The 18,132-nt window shown below is 39.9% G+C and overlaps 1 protein-coding gene across 1 annotated transcript in view; it reads left to right on the forward strand.

Annotated features, from left to right (window-relative positions):
- Positions 1–18,132, forward strand: part of VPS13B (vacuolar protein sorting 13 homolog B) — an 869,608-nt gene that overhangs the window by 443,441 nt on the left and 408,035 nt on the right. Inside the window, exon 21 of the mRNA XM_019545488.1 lies at positions 15,898–16,025. Within this exon, the coding sequence (XP_019401033.1) occupies positions 15,898–16,025 (128 nt within the window). The remainder of the gene's footprint in view (positions 1–15,897; positions 16,026–18,132) is intronic.

Raw genomic sequence — 18,132 nt, forward strand, 5'->3', positions numbered from 1 at the left:
CCGATACCCACTGGGAGGGCAATACAGCGGTGCACTGGCAATCCAGGAAGTTTTTGGAGAGTGTTGAAGACAACTTCCTGGTGCAAGTGCTGGAGTGGCCAACTAGGTGCTGTGCTCTTCTCGACCTGCTGCTTACCAACAGGGAAGACTTAGTGGGGAATGTAGCGCTGGATGGCAACTTGGGCAGCAGCGACCACGGGATGATTGAATTTAGGATCCTGAGGAAAAGAAGGAAGGAGAACAGCAGAGTAAGGACCCTGGACTTCAGAAAAGCAGACTTCAATTCTCTCAGGGAACTGATGGACAGGGTCCTCTGGGTATCCAGTCTGAGGGGAGAGGAGTCCAGGAGAGCTGGCTCTACTTTAAAGAAGCCTTACTGAGATTGCAGGAACAAACCATCCTGATGCACAGGAAGACTAGCAAGTAAAACAGAAGAGCATCTTGGCTTCACAGGGAACTCTTCCTGGAGCTACAACACAAAAAGGAAGCTTATAAGTGGAAAATAGGACAAATGACTAAGGCGGAGTATAAGAGTATTGCTTGGGCATGCAGGGACGAAATTAGGAAGACCAAAGCACAACTGGAGTTGCAGCTAGCCAGGGCGGTGAAGGATAACAAGAAGGTATGTCAGCAACAAGAGGAAGATCAGGGAAAGTGTGTGCCTTACTAAATGGGGGAGGCATCCTAGTAATAGAGGATGCAGAAGAGGCTCAAGAACCCAATGCTTTTTGCACCTCGGTCTTCACAGGCAAGGTCAACTCCCAGACTACTGCACCTTGAAGCAGAGTTTGGGGAGAAGGTGTGAGTAGCCAATTGTGGTGAAAGAACAGTTGGGGACTATTTAGAAAAGCTGGAAGTATTCAAGTCCATGGAGCCACAGGGGATGCATCCAAGGATGCTGAGGGAGTTTATTGGTGTGACTGGAGAGCCACTGGCCATCATCTTTGAAAACTCATGGTGATCAGGAAAGGTCCTGGATGATTGGAAGAGGGCAAATATAGTGCCCATATTTAAGAAAGGGAGAAAGGAGGATCCAGGGAACTACAGACCCATCAGCCTCACCTCAGTCTCTGGAAAAATAATGAAGCAGGTCCTCAAGGAATCCATCTCTAAGTGTTTGGAGAAGCATATTAGGAACATTTGGTATGGATTCAACAAGGGCAAGTCACGCCTGACCAGCCTGATTGCCTTCTATGATGAGATGACTGGCTCTCTGGATATAGGGAGACCAGTGGAAGTGGTATATCTTGATTTTTAGCAATGCTTTTGATATGGTCTCCTACAACATTCTCACAGGCCAGCTAAGGATGTATAAGTTGGATGAGTGGACTGCAAGGTAGATAGAAAACTGTCCTGGATTTTCAGGCTCAGAGGATAGTAATCAGTGGCTTGATGTCTAGTTGGCAGCCAGTATCAAGTGGAGTGTCCCAGGGGTTGGTACTGGGGCCGGTTTTGCACAATATCTTCATCCATGACCTGGCAGATGGTATAGAGTGCACCCTCAGATGACACCAAGCTGGGGGGGAGTAATGGATACACTGGAGGGTAGCGTTAGGATTCAGAGAGACTGCAACGAATTGGAGGATTGGACCAAAAGAAATCTGATGAGGTTCAATAAGAACAAGTGCAAAGTCTTGCACTTAGGAGACAGAAGAATCCCATGCACCAGTACAGGCTGGGGAATGACTGGCTGGGCAGTAGCAAGGCAGAAAAGGACCTGGGGGTTAAAGTGAACAATAAGCTTGAATATGAGCCAACAGTGTGCCCTTTTTTAACAAAGAAAGCTAACAGCATACTGGGTTATACTGGTAGAATTGCCAACAGATCAAGGGAAGCAATTGTTCCCCTCCATTCAGCAGTGGTGAGGCCAGATCTGGAGTATTGTGTCCAGTTTTGGGGCCCCCAGTCAGAGAGGATGTGGACAAACTGGAGAAAGTCCAGCAGAGGGCAACAAAAATGGTGGGGATGGTCCTGCTTTTAGCAGGGGATTAGACTAGATGACCTCCTGTGGTCCCTTCCAACCCCAATTTTCTATGATTTATTAAGAACACATTGTTTCAAATACAGTTTTCTTAGGACATAGCAATAGATGTTTGGCCCAGACCCTCAAGATCCTTTCCAGCTGTTTCTAGCTTCTCTGACACTACAAAGCAGCCAGAAGGCTGCCCTAAAGAAAGCACTGGTGATTCTCCTGGCATAAGAGAATTCCAGAATTACATAAAGCTGGTACAGGTAGATTTGCACAACCCATTGTTATGCCTACACACACAGATGGACAGAATATGCTATAATTTGGCATGCCATTACTAGCCAAAGAAAGTTTTAAATATTCCCTATTCTTGGGGCTGAGAAGATCCAGAATGATATCTTGTGCTCCTGGTTGACTTTATATTTAAGATGCAACCTATTAATTGCATCTTAAATGGTAACCTGACCACATGTACAGGCATTAATAGCATAATAAATAAAACAGGTACTGAGCCACAAGATTATTCCATAAAATGTGTAATAATTTTGTGGCTGGTTTCCATCACACCTTAAATTGATCATGTTAACTGTTCCTGCCATGCAGCCTGATGCCTGCTACATGGCAAAGGTCTGGGACTGGCCCTAGTGTGGTCCCAGGGCCAGGACCCACAATCAGCTGTCTGTTTAGTCTCTGTCCTGGACCACACTTGGGTCTCAAATTGGCTTCAGTGTGGTTCTGAGGCTGAAACCAACAATCAAGCTGATTGCCATTCTCAATCCCAGAACCACGCTGGACTCAGTTGGAAACTTGGCTCTTGTCCCCAGGCTGGAGCCATCAATCTGCTGATCTCTTTTTTTCTGCATTGTGATTCCACCAAAATATCCAACCAGCTCCATCTCCAACTGACTGCACTGCAAGACTGCACTGATTCACTGGTCACCCAGCTTACTACGTGCCAAGTCAAGGAAAGCCCAGGATCATTGTTTTCTTGCCTTGCTTCACAGTCCAGTGACAAAATTCCAACAAGTCTCCTGCTTAAAGAAAATGCTGAGAATATCCAAAACTTTTGAGTTCCTGATACTAATCAGAACCAAGTTGCAGTCAAGTGGGATTTGTACAAGTCAGTTTTATGCAGTCTGGAAGCAAAAGGATAAAGTTTTAGTTAACTTCAAACAGGAGATTTGCTTTCTATGGTTCAAAGAAAAGAGGGTATTGAGAGGAATGTCTTTTGAACCTGTAATCAAAGAAAAAGCCCTTCAGCTTGCTACCACAATTGGACTCAGTGATGGTTGGTTGGTTTACCAGTTGGAAGAAACATTTTAACGTGTCACAAAAAAAAGCATGAAGAGAAATGGTAACAGCAGCTGAGCAGTAGCAAATTGAACAATTTCCTCAGACTCTGGAGAAGTTTTTCCTGGCTGACTTCTACAATGTGGATGAAACAGGAGTGTATATGAAAGGCCTCCCTGACAAAGGATAAATGTTGGGGGGAAAAGTTTCCAAGGACAGTGGAAAAGTTTCAAAGAACAGGATAAATTTACTCGTCTCTGCCACTATAGATAGGAGTGACAAATGCCTGCTGTTGATGATTAAATAAAAATGTCTTGCATGTTTTCCAAAGGACTTCACTGATCTTCCCTCAATTATGACAATTCAGCAAATGTCTGGATAATAGGTGACATTTTCATCTTGCAGTCAAACAGGAATGATTACCAGTTTTGCACCCAGGGCCATAAGATTGTCTTTTATTGAATAATTGCTTAACACATGCCATAAGATTTGTTCTCTATAAGATCTGGCTCAAATTTCTATTCTTAAACTTGCACTCTTTGACACAATCTATGGGTCAGAATATAACTAAGAACCTGAAGGAACATTAAAAATCAAATGGCACAAACTAGATTATTGTTCTTCTTAACATGGAAGCCAGCAAAAAATGTAAACTTGCTAGACTGTGATAATCTCATTGTTAAGGCATGCCAAGATATAAAGCTAAAAACAATTGCCAACTGTTTCAAGAGAAAAAATACTTTGTAAAATCCCATGGTCTCCCAGGAAAGACTCCATGAAACAAGTTCCACTTCTTAACCATTTGTCAAAAAGGACTTTATAGCAGCTCTGGGTACAGATGAGGGCTTGCCCTTGTTTAGAGAGGCAACCAGTGAGGAGTTACAAAACACTTTAACTTCTTCTAGGCCTGAAAACCTTGAATCGGGACAGATCGTAATATGATTGATCAAGAAAGCAAGAATGATTTTGATGAAATTTCACTTCTGATGAATATGGAGGTGTTAAAGGCTTTAAAGTACTGTTTGGCATTTCTCACATCAATTAACAGCTCCACAAAAAGGTTTAAAGGTCTCTTCGGGATGCTGAATCCTGTTTTCAAGCAATATTGGGACTGGGAAAAAACAGTATGAATTAACCAAGTTGTTTCATCAAAATAGAATGATAATGCATATCTTACTTTTCTTAATTCAATCTCAAGATATAATAATAATGTAAATATATAAATACAGTGTTACACCACAGTAAATTTCAGTGCCAGTTTCCAGTAATAGAATTAAAATGTTTAAAATCAGAGAACCCTTGTCCAAAGTCAAACCCATAGAAATATATATTGCTGTTTAATGAATGTACGTTTACTGCTGCTGCTAGTTTGTGGCAAGGAGCACAAAAAGTGCATCTACATTCATATAGTGTGTTTCATGTGATTGTTACCATCTCTAGTGTTCCTTAAAAAAATCATATCACAACAGTTTAATAATGTGTATCTGTTAAATTCGTGATTTTATAAATTTCTGATTAAATTGAGAATACAAGATTGTTTTTTCAAGGGTACCCATCATATAGAACAGTATTTGGTTAGTAATAAAATCATAGAAAATTAGGGTTGGAAGAGACCTCATGAGGTCATCTAGTCCAACCCCCTGATTAGAGCAAGACCCAAATAGATCATCCTAAACAAGGCTTTGTCTATCCAGGTCTTAACCTCCAAGGATGGTGATTCCACAGCCTCTCTGGGTAACCTGTTTCAATGCTTTACCACCCTCCTCATAAGGAAGTTATTTTCCTGATATCTAACCTAAACTTCCCTTGCTGCAACTTGAGACCACTGCTCCTTGTTCTGTGATCTGTCACCACTGAGGACATTATGGCTCTACCCAGGAACAAAGGCTGCTATTAAATCCCCCTCAGTTGTCTCTTCTCCAGACTAAATAAACCCAGTTCCCTCAGCCTCTCCTCAAGTCATGTGCTCCAGCCCCCTATTTTTTGTCCTTCTCCAATTTCTCTCCAATTTGTCCACATTCTCTCCGTAGTGGGTGGCCCAAAACTGAACACAGTACTCTAGATTTGGTCTCACCAGTGCTGAATAGAGGGGAAATAATCACTTGCCTTGATCTGCTGGCAGTGCAGCCCAGTATGCCATTTGCCTTCTTTGCAACAAGGGTACACTGTAGGCTCATATTCACCCACTGTAATCCCCAGGTCCTTTTCTGTAGAGCTGCTGTTTAGCCACCCCAGCCTGTAGCAGATCATGGGATTCTTCTGCCTCCTAAGTGCAGGACTTTGCACTTTGTCCTTATTGAAACTCATGAGATTTCTTTTGGTCCAATCCTCCAATTCATCAAGGTCTCTTGGGTTGGACAGGCATGACTTGCCCTTTGTGAACCCATACCAAATGTTCATTATCACCTTTTCCAAGTGCTTAACAGTGGATTCCTTGAGGACCTGCTTCATGATTTTTCCAGGGACAGAGGTGAGGCTGACTGCTTCATAGTTCCCTGGATCCTCTTTCTTCCCTTTAATGATGGGCACTATATCTGATCTTTTCCAGTCATCTGGGAACTCTCCCAATTGCGATGAGTTTTCAAAGATTAAGGCCAGTAGCTCTACAGTCGCATGTGCCAACTCCCTCTGCACCCTGAGTTGCATTGTGTCCAGCCCCATGGACTTGTTACACATCCAACTTTTCTAAATAGTCCCTAACTTATTCTTTCACCACTGTTGTCTGCTTACCTCCTCCCCAAACTGTTCTGCCAGGAGCAGTAGTCTGGGAGCTGGCCTTGCCTGTGAAGACTGAGATAAAAAAGGCATTGAGCACTTCATCCTTTTCTGCATCACCTGTCACCAGGTTGCCTCCACCATTCAGTATTGAACCCACGTTTTCCCTGATCTTTCTTTTGTTGCTGAGATACCTTCTTATCCTTCAGAGCCCTTGCTAGCTGCAACTCCAGTTGTGTTTTGCTCTTCCTCATTTCATCCCTGCATGCCCAAGCAATACTCTTATACTCCGCCTTAGTCATTTGTCCTATTTTCCACTTATAAGCTTCCTTTTTGTGTTGTAGCTCCAGGAAGAGTTCCCTGTGAAGCCAAGATGCTCTTCTGTTTTACTTGCTAGTCTTCCTGTGCATCAGGATGGTTTGTTCCTGCAATCTCAGTAAGGCTTCTTTAAAGTAGAGCCAGCTCTCCGGGACTCCTCTCCCCTCAGACTGGATACCCAGGGGACCCTGTCCATCAGTTCCCTGAGCGAATTGAAGTCTGCTTTTCTGAAGTCCAGGGTCCTTACTCTGCTGTTCTCCTTCCTTCTTTTCCTCAGGATCCTAAACTCAATCATCCCGTGGTCACTGCTGCCCAAGTTGCCATCCAGCGCTACATTCCCCACTAAGTCTTCCCTGTTGGTAAGCAGCAGGTCGAGAAGAGCACAGCACCTAGTTGGCCACTCCAGCGCTTGCACCAGGAAGTTGTCTCCAACACTCTCCAAAAACTTCCTGGATTGCCAGTGCACCGCTGTATTGCCCTCCCAGTGGGTATCAGGGTGACTGAAATCCCCCATGGGAACCAGGGTCTGTGACTGGGAAAACATGCATTAACTGTTTGACGAAAGCCTCATCCACCACTTCCTCCTGGTCTGGTGGTCTATAGTAGACCCCCACCACAATACCCCCCTTGTTTCTCTCCCCTCTGACCGTAACCCAGAGACTTTCAACAGACCTATCCATTTTATAGTGGGGCTCTGCAATCATGCGGCTCTTTAATATGCAGTGCAACTCCTGCTCTTCTCCCCTGCCCGTGCTTTCTGGGGAGTTTATACTCACCCATGACAGTGATCCAGTCATACGAGCTATCTCGTCATGTCTCAATTATTCCAGCCACATCATAGTTCCATGATTGTGCAAGTACTTCCCATTCCTCCTGCTTGTTTTCCAGGCTCTGTACATTCTTGTACAGGAACCTGAGGTATTAGTCAGGTGGCCTGATTTCTCAGGAAGAATGAGAACACCGCCTCTGTGGCCCCTTCCTGCTTGTGCTTCCTTCAGGTCACCCACTTCCCCACTTAACTCAGAGCTTTGGTCTTCGTCCACTAGCACACCTAGTTTAAAGCCCTCCTCACTAGGTTAGTGAACCTGTCTGTGAAGATGCTCTTCTCTCTTTTGCGAGACTATAAATGGCTACATGATGCACATAAATTATGCTTGACATCACTGTTAAAAGGGAGAGGTTGTCCAAATAATTTTGTCTTATTAAATGGTAATGTCAGTATTTAGGATTATCTTGAACTTTTTGACTTTTGTTAAAAAATACCTCAGACAGACAAACTGACCTCTTTGCAAAATGTTCATCATACAAAATTTGCAATTTTTCATCTCAAATTAAGCAAACCTCCTATTTACTATGTGGCAAGAGAGCTGCTCATTAGATAGCAAAATTAGTTGTAAGCGCATATTTTGAATGAAGTGCCATTAAAATGCTGAATTAGATTCCTAATGAAATGAACTCCTGGAATGCAGAAAGCTGGGAACTCTGAGGCTAGGATGGTTGGTGAGAAAACATTCACTTATCTGAAGTATTTGAATTATTATAACACACATTTCTGCTCAGTGAACTAAGTAATTATTGTTTATTCATGCCTGCTGTGCAGTGTATGACCGATGACTTAAATGAACAACAGTGTCAACTGGAAGCTGAATGAAATTAAATACACACTGGAAAGGTAACAATACATACCGTGTAATTATTTAAATCTGAAGTACCTTTGTTACAAAACTTAAAAAAGCATTTTGAATGCTATTGCTTTATAAATTTTACAAGGATAAAAAGATTCTTTAGGACTCAAAGAGCTTGTTGGAGCTTTTAGATTAACTGGGAGAATTCATTAAAATGAATTGAGCCAAAATTATTTTGTAAACAATAATAGTTTTTAGCAGGCATGACTAATGAAAGTAGTCTCAGTAGTTACTGTTCAGATTCTATATGTTAAAATGTTTTAATTTTACTATGCCAATTTCTTCACTTCTTGTTTTCTTTTATGGCCAAGAATAGATCACCAATAGACCTAAAGAATGTTAGGAAAACAGAGCAGTGTGGTTCTTTCATCCAGTTTGTGGTGACATTCATAGTTAGAAGACAAAAGAGACCCAAGAGGGTTTCTGTTTTAGATTGGGGGGGGTTACGTTTGTTTGTTTTTTAAAATTAAAATATACTTTCTAATATTTTGTTAAAGGACATTTACCTGGGAAGATTCTTGCAAATACATGGATTGAAATTTTTAATAGTGAGATGTAATAAAAGTAATTTACAATTGTAAGCAGTATTCAGGTGTATTGACTTCCATGTAATGTATTTATAACTACAAAAATAGGTTGTGTCATATTTCTATAAAAATGTTAAATTTCATATTTCTATAAAAATGTTAAATGTTAAATATATTATAGCTTATATTATATATATAAGCTATAATATACATGGATAAAGAGGCTAGTAACCCAGCAAAAAAGCAAAACAAAAGTAACATGTAGTGACATTTTAGTAGCCCAAGGGACAGCTGAGTCCATCACAAAAGTGTGTTCTTGTTTTTATACTTTGGCATGGATTGAGTACGGATAATTTGGAACTATCTAATAAACCAGAATTATAATCATTGTTAGGGAAAGTTATCTCCTAGACTAGGGACAGACATACAAGCTGGTTAAGTGATCAGGAACTGGTTTAAAGCTGTAACAGAACAGAAATTCAGTGCACATAAACCAGTTTCAAAATGGCAGAAACTGGTTGAAGTTAAACCTGATTGAACATAATATCAGAGACTTAACCAGTTTGTGTCAAATCGGTTTATGCAATGTCTGACCGAGACCCCTTTCTGGCTTTAAGTTAAACTAGAATCCCCCAGCATCCCAGATTCTTTGGAGTCCTGGGCTGTGGTGTCTGCTCCAAAGAATAGGTCTGGCCCTGCCCCTCTGCTCCATAGCCAGAGCTCCAGCAGAACTGCAGGCACGGCAGGGTGTGCCTTGTTTCTCCCTGCCCCTCCCCCCCTTGCTGCTCATTGCTCAGGCAGGGATCCCCCTCTCCTCTCACCCATCTCCCACAACATGGAACCCAGCCCCATGGACCCTAGGCATGTGGTATGCTAGCTAATGTTGAGAGGTGTCTGTATATGCGTCTCCAATTTCACTGGAATAGGTGGACCAAACAGTGTCTGCTTAGGGCTTTTTGGAGCTAATCAGCATGTCAGCTGATAATGTCCCTCCATTTCTTCCTTGGAAAAAGCTGTTTAAGAAGCTTGAACTAATGAGAGAGGCTTTTGTTTCGTTGATGAGCTGACAAATGCTGTGTTATCATGCCTCTGCTGGCTCCCTTGCCTGTCAGGTTTGCAGAGAGTGTGAAAAAGCAGAGACAGGGAGATTTAAAAAGCTCAGTATCATCAACAGATGCATGCACTGCACACACACCCTTTTGCCTCAGAGTTCTAGCTGGGGGATTGCAACAGTCCTGCCCCTTGAGCAGCAAGCAGGGAAAAACCTGGGACAGTACTGGCAGGGTGGGTGGTATACACCCCTCCCTAGAGCATCCTGCTGGGGCTTAGCCACGCCCCCTCAGCCCAACAGTATAGAAGGGTAGGGATGGCTGCTCTAGCACCCCCCAGCTTCTAGCCTGAGCCACTACAGGCATGTGTCTGCATTTCCTCAGTCTAGAGGGGATGTCTGTCCAGTTGTAGACAGGTTCAGCCTAGGCAGGTTAGATTAATCTGCAAAGATTGAATCAATTTGGCTCAGGCTTTTTGAATGCCTGTCCCTATCCCTAAAAAAGCCTAGTAGGCATCAGCCTCTGCTGTCAGCTATCATATATAGGGAAGGGATCCCAGTAACAGTGCCAGGGCCAAATTGGAGTGTGATTAGCAGGGACCCTTGAAATCCATTTCCCATGGAAAACAGTGGAAAAACACAGAATTTGCCTTTTTCGCTTCTACCCCTGCCACTGATAGGTGGCAGGACCCTGGTGTCCCTATAACCAGTCAACAGCAGAGGGGCATTGCAAGAAACATGAAAAAAAAGGTGCTACTGCCCTGTTCACTTCACACTTCCACTGCAATTTCACTAAATCCTTACAGTTTCATTTTCCTTCTGGTAAAAATGCAGATTTTTATGTTTTTTTCCTAGAGATTTCTGTTGTTTTCCCACTGAAAACTAAGATCCCTGGTAATTAGATGGTACAGATTACAGAAAAAAATTGACCTGCTCTGGAAAGTTATTGCCAGGTAATTTCCCAGAGGTTGTCCTTAAAATGCCGGTTTATTGAAACCACATTCATGATGTCATGTTCTTCCCTCAGGTGGTATGCAGGACATTGCTCACTGCATATTTTAAACGTTGGTATTTAGTTGTTTAAAATATTATACAGCATTCAGTTAAGTGTATATATAAAATGCCAGTGTTATTAAATAGTTCTTATCAACTGAAAAAATGATCTAATAGTGATTCTTTGATGTACTGCTTTTCCCTTCCTTAACCGATTTCTCAAAAAGATAGGTCATCAACACCTAGCTCTCTGGTTCCAAATCAACAAGATACTTAAGCTCTGTCTGGCTTCAATCACCCAACAAATACCATTTGCTTTAGTAGGAGTACTCTAAAGCATATAGTGAGGAACACTGTTAAATACCTTTTTGAAATAGGTCCATTATTAGGAGTTTTGGAATATGTTGTAAATTTCTGAGTGGATAAAATCCAAAATAGAGTCATAATTAAGATGCAGCCACTCTTTCTAACCAAAAATGTTTTTAAATGCTTTCCCACTTTTCCCTCTGCTCATCTCAGTTCATACAATCTTAATTTTAAAACCTAAGACAAAATATCCATACTACCACTTCTAAAATGCCCTCACACGTATACAAATTGTGAAGTTAATCAGGAAATGAGTGATTGCTTCCAGGAAATGCAAATTATACACCTTTAATGAAATTCTAAAGATAATGTTGTAAAAGTTATTTGGTCAAAGTCGGGTGTAAATTTGTGTTAGAATTATTTGTTTAGGATGTATAGTGTACATTGCTGAGTTCCTTAATAATCTGGTAAATTCATTGTACTTTTTATGTCCAAAACATTTTATAACCATTAACTAATTAAGATTTAGCATGGCAAGCAAACAGAAACACAATACTAAATAATGTAAAAATATTTTCATTATTAGACACATCCATTTCCTGCTTGAATTCATTTTTTCACTAATTTACTTGTCAGACAGCAACTTAGCCAAATAAGCAGTATTGTGCACCATAGAATACAAGTGTAAGATATCAAGAAGTTTTCTGTTAATTTTTTTATTTTCAAGAACAATAGTAAGGATAACAGTGATAACAGGGCATATATTATCACAGAAAGTTTCAGAAGATGTTAGTTTTGGATAAAGAAGCAAATTGTTCAGCTTCTGCAGAAGTTGTTATCGTAGTGTCTCAATATTCATCTTCATTTCCTAAGGCATGTTAACTTTAGAAAAAATGAATATGAGGTTACAAGTCATGAGCTTTTGTGCTACAACACTAGTGCTGACTTACTGAGTGACCTTGGATAAGTCACTACATCTCTTTGCTTCACGTTTCTCAGATGTAAAATGTGATGAGAATAGTCATTTTGCCTAGTTGATACAGTGTGGTGATCATTATTGATCACTTCTTTGGTTGCTGGATAAAGATGCCATTCATCCTTTTTTTAGGTCTAATTAAAATTATATTTATGTGCTGGACGGTCTGAATATAGTGTCAATAACAAACTTCAGTAATTTCAGTAATGATTAAAAAATAAGGAAAAGGTAAGTAGGGGGCAACTGAAGGAAGTCCTCTTGGCATAATGAATTATTCATTGGTTCTTTTCCTTGTTAATTTGTAGATTTGTTTCAATCTGAGATTTTTTATCAGACTGTGGGTGGCTGGCTCCTAGACCCACTCAAGACTGGTTTCAGTGGAAAGAAGACAATCTAGATTTTAACAAGTATGGGATTAATTCAGTTGGCATAAAGTTATACAGTCCTGAAGAAGTAGGGCTGGAAAGTCATCTAGTTCAGCCCCCTGCCTGAGGCAGGGTCATCCCTATTCAAACCATCTCATACTAACATAATCTAAAATCTACACAAGATGATCCTCAACCCTAATGCAACGTAGACCTAACATCCAAACTTGCCACAGGTAAAGCAGGGGAACCACAGCAGCCAGTGTCCTGCTTCTATAAAATGTTGTCAATTTATGTTCAAGAAGTCCTAGGTAGAGAGCCACACTCCTCCCCCTCCACTGCAGAGGAAGGAAAAAATCTCCACAGTCCATGCCAGTTTGACCATGGGGTAAAATTCCTTCCTGAACCCAAATATGGTAAATTGGTTTGGCCCTGAGTGAAGAGGCAAGACCCTCTAGCCAGGAACCTCTATCTTTGCTCCTAGCAGGAGAATTGGCACACCTCAGTTGAAGTCCTCAACAGCCAGTGCCTCTGTGGAGGCTTAAAAACACCCTGACACACATGTAGCAGAAAAAAGGGAGGGGTGGGAGCAACCAGCAAAGCTCAGAAACATGGGAAATACCCATGATAGAAAATAGACATAGTTACTCCTACTTCATCCCCAAACAGCAGCTATCCAACCTTTTGAATACTTCCATTGATGGAGAGTCCACAGCTCTCCTAGGCAGTCTCATTAGTCTCACAGTGAAGAATTTTTTTTCCAGATATTTGATCTAAATTTACTTTGCTGCAGCTTGAAGCCATTGGTCTGCATTGTCCTCTCTACAGCAAAAGAGAGAATGTGCTTTCCCTCTTCTTTCCTTCAGGTATTTGAAGACTGCTATCATGTCCTCTCTTAAGCACCTTTTCTACAAGTTGAACATGCCTAGCTCCTTATATGACTTGCCTTCCAAGCCCTTGATAATCCTTGTTGCCCGCCTTTGGACCCTCTCTAATTTCTCCATGTTCTTTTTAAAATGCGGAGCCCAGAACTGCAGACAGTACTCCAGGCGAGGCCTAACCAGGGCTGAATAGAGTCACTGTCACCTCCTATGTCTTGCATCTGATGCAGCCAAAAACCACTTTTGCCTTTTGTGGGGCTGCAAACTCGTATTGAGTCTGGTCTACCAAGACTTCCAAGTCCTTTTCCATAGAGCTGCCATCCAATCAGGTGTCTCCCCTTTTGTATTTCTTTTTGATGATTCCTCGTGAGGTATAGCATCTTGTCTGTATTGAACTTCACTACTTATTTCTAGTCTAACTTTCCAATTCTGACATAGATCCATTAATAATTATCCTTTGTTTACTGCTGTTGAAGTCTGTTATCTATCCACTTTGTAGTATTTTATCCAGTCCACATTTCTCCAATTTGTTTATGAGAAGCACTACAAATAAATATATGCACTTAGCCCTACTATTTCTCTCCCCATGTTTTGCCATTCTCAGCTGCGCAAAGACCTGCCTTGAACTTTCCTTGTTTGTGTCTCATGGTCCTACTAGCCAGCCCTGCGTTCTTGAAATCACTCTAAGCTCTATCAGTTCTTCCATTTGTCTTGGCTTTTCGCATTCATGCCCTTACCAAATCTTGATGTTCTGTACTATGTAATATTTCTAGTGTTAGGGTTTGTCTACATGAGGAAACTATTGTTGATTGTAGTAGTTTGAAAATTTAAAGCCTTCTTGGATTCCCCTTCTCCGCACTAAGACTAGCTGTTTTCATGTTAGGTTTGTGTATTTGTAATGTGGAGTAAATTAACCCTCACAAATGTACTTTTAGAGCAGAATAAGTGCGTCTGCAAAAGGAGTTAGTACCTTATAGCTATTTAAACAATATACCCATTTTGACAAGCCAAAGCTTTAACTTCATTCTCTCCAATCCAGATTGCATAGCTCTTGCTTTCTCCTTTCTTCACTGTTGCTGCAGTATCCTCTCTTTCGTCTCTCCATCCTTTTTTCCTGTTTTTGGTCCCATGTAATTAAAATAACTGAAATAACATAACCATAATAATCTCTCTTCCTTGCTCTTTTATCCAGATTTCTGCTGCCTGAACTGTCAGAACATTTTCTCTTACATACAGTAAATGTTATACCTCTTTATTTTTAAGATGGTCTATAGTTACAATCATTTAATCTAAATTTTAAATCTAAGCACTGACAAGGATTTTGCCTAAAACATTAATCTACAATAGTCTTTTATGTCTCATAGTTCTCAGTTGAGAAATATGAATGACTTATTCCTATAACAATATGCTGTTGCCTTAATCCTGCCCCTTTTGGTACTTTAAAATATAATATTTTGCCATAGGCCCAGTGTTTTCTTAAGTGACAGAAATTAAGTAAGAATCAAACACTGCCTGAAAAAGACCCATGATCAGATTTTGTCATGTTCAAATTTTTGGTTTTGGGGTTTGGATTTTTCGCACAATTTTGTATTGCATATTTCTATGAAATATGCTTTAGAAATCTGAAAAAAGTCTTAACTTCTGTACTGATTTTAGATTTCTTTTAAAATAAGATAGGAAAATTTCTTGTAACTTCAAAAATTTCTTTTCATGATAATATTTATTCTGGAATAGGAAAAATGAAAAGCTTGAGTACATAAAAGGTTTTTTCAAAATACTAAAAGAGAAATTTAATATTACATCTGGGAAAATCTTCATATTGTTTATTGCTTTCGCTGAAAAAGGAATTGTAATAATATCTGATATGTCTCTTCACTGACATTCTTACAAATGCATCCATTTTTTATATTCATGTATAACTAAATTTAAATATACATTCACATATAATAGGTTACAGTGATGTTTATTTTCCTATAACGAGAATATGTTATGCTACTTTTTTGTCCGTTTTAGCACATTTTAAAACATCTCAGGCTTTTAAAATATAAGGAACAGTATGGAAATTATTCTGTTATACTCTTTCTCATTGTTGCCAAGTTAGCAATTTAATTGCTAGCTAGTGTCTTTGGGGGGCTTCAGTTGAAACATTCAAAATCCTGTTTACTATGCATAATACATTTGGTAAATTATCTAATGTCATTTTTGACAACTTCAGAAGTTTTAATGGGTTTTTGAGGTTTGTCTCCTAAACTTATGCTTTCAAGAGTTGGCAAGTATGATCTTTTTGTGTACTTACTCAGAAAGCTTTCATTAAACAAAGATATAGAGAAAACAAATCAGAGACTGGTTTTTAACATATACCCCCTCTCATGCTTTCTAATAAGTTTACAAAACTAAAACTTTATTTTGGTTTCCCCAGCAGTAATTATTATGGAAAATCCTTTTATTACCATTCCATCACCAACTATACTATTGCACTTTGAAAAATAACTAAAGTTGCTTAGGTCAAGTATTTGTTGTGATTTATTGCATAAGAAAATTTAGGAATGATAATGACGAATTATTAAAATGTAGAACTAATAAAATGCTGACTTTCTTACCATGCTTAGCTAATAGAGTTCTCTTACCAAACTTGAAGCTAATAAATAAAAGTCCACTAGTTTGCTGAAGTTCTTGCTGTCACTGAAGCACAATGAAAGAGAGTCTATGTAAAGACTTCAAAGAAAATAAATAATCTTATATTAATATTATTAGCAATTTATTACTGAGTCAGGTACATATCATTTCGGTAACCATGTTTTTTTTGTTTGCTTTGTTGCTTTAGAATCTCGGCCTTTATCACTTCCAGTGAAAGCCATGCAGAACTCAACTGAAAGCTGCAGGAGTCCTGAGGAGAGAATGAAAGAATTTATTGGGATAGTATGGGATGCAGTTAAGTGCCTTACACTTCAGGTAAAATGAAAAGGAAGTGATAAAAGTTATGTCTTCCTGCATTTCATGATACTTTTTTATGCATTTTAGCACTTTCTACAAATCTCTATAAAAACAGTTCCCTAGTTTTATCATCTTATATGAGCAGTTTAAAAATGCTAAAGGTTAAAAATTAAAACATGGCTATTTGATAAATTATTTAAGAGCTCTTACATGTTAAACCATTAGCAATCAGTGCACTCATGCATATACGTGTAATTCTGAAAAGAAGAGTCTTAGGGGAAAAAAGGCAATATTTTAACTAAGATGCATAGGATGCCTATACATATGCTTTGATATGTTCTATATGTGTTCTCCCTTCCACCTGCAGAGCCTGTGTATAGACACCCATAAACATCATGGTTCACACTCTTTCATCATTCACACAACTGCTTTCTGCCATCTGTAATTGGCACATCAGATTTGTTTTCTTTCCAAAAAGCACAGTAGAAGTAGAAATTATTTCTCAGGTATGTTCAGTTAATAGCTGTGCACGTGTACATATTTGAAATGCTTACATTTTTGCCCTTTTCTCAACAAGTAAAACACTTAGATTACCCTATAGACATTTTTTCATATAACAAAATATAAGGTCTGTTAAAAAAAAAAAATTATTAAGGTTGCAAAGTCAACCAGTCAGAAATTAGCACATGCCACAGTTAAGGCTCCTTGTTCCTATGGTTATAATAATCCAAAATTAGTCTTGTAATAGTTGTGGAATTCCAGACATATTTAATCTTTGATGCTACTATCTCTTAATATGAAAAAAATTAGTGCAATTTTTATGTTAAACATAAAAATAACCATTATTGAGAGAGAGAAGCATTGTACCTTTTATTGTTCCTTCTTGCATAATGAAGTGTTCACTTGTGCATGGTCTAATCCCAAAACCTTCAGTTTTTACTCTTTTTGACCTTGGACAAAACTCTTATTGGTTTTATAAGCAGAGGAGAATATGAACATTGTAGTTTTACTTCAATAAGATCTCCAGGTCTGGGCCTTGATCCAGAATCCATTGCAGAATTGAGTGTATACATGCACTTAATTTCATGTTCTGCGAACAGTTCCATTTGGTCAATGGAAGTGCGTGTCCAGTAGTTTAATCAGGGTGTGGGTGGGCAGGGCAGCAGCCCCAGCCACCAATTTAAAGGAGGCCTGTGCAACAACAGCAGCAGCTGCCCCCTATTCATCAAGACCTCACACCATGGCAGCATCTGTCTGTGCCATGATGGGATCTCCAGCAGTACTGATCTGTGTGCAGAGAGGTAGGGCTCTCTAATGCTCAGCAGCTCTCCTGCATTCCCCCTCAGTGCTTCTCCTCCCCCCAACTGCTTGCTGTCTGATACTCAACGTTCTCTGTCTAGGGCACCCAACAAGGTTGCCAAAACAACACAACTTTTTTTTTTTTTTTTTTTTTTTTTTTTTTAACTAACAATCCTTTTACTGACATTTTTACTGATGTGTTTTACATAAGGTAAATGTAATATGTCTGCCAAGCACTGGACAAAAGCCAGGTTCAAATGTATGGGTTTAATACCAACCATAGTAAAAAAAAGTTTGGTTGTCAGTAAAATATTTGCAGACTGTCAATTAAAAAAATGTCTTAGGTTGGCAACCCTTCTTGACTACAGCAATGGTTTTACACTATGCCCCCACCTTGGGGGGTCCATACTGACCTCCACATCCTGATAACCTTGGCTGTACCCTGCACCATGCTGCTTCCTGTAGCAAGCCCCTCAGCCCTGTGTCTGCTGGCCCTGCTATCTACCTACCTGCAACTCAACAAGCATCACAGGCAAGCAGCTAGATGCTGCAGGAGCAAAACATGTCTGGGGAGGGGAGGTGGGGAGGACAGAGGGCTTCAGCCACAAAAGCCGCAAGAGAATGTACTCTGCAGGGTGCTGCATTTCTGCTAAGGCAACAGATGCAACTGATATGCTCTGCCTGTGCACCAATCTTCTGAGGAGCTTCAATTAATAATAAGCTCAGGGCGTATTAATTTTTTATAAATATCTCTATTTTTTGATGGACTTTATAGACGGGCATCTTTAGGCTTTGGCGATGTGTAATGCCAGCCGTGAAACTGGAA

The sequence above is a fragment of the Crocodylus porosus genome, unplaced genomic scaffold, assembly GCF_001723895.1.
Source record: "Crocodylus porosus isolate Cpor-Errol unplaced genomic scaffold, CroPor_comp1, whole genome shotgun sequence".
Taxonomy (NCBI): domain Eukaryota; kingdom Metazoa; phylum Chordata; order Crocodylia; family Crocodylidae; genus Crocodylus; species Crocodylus porosus.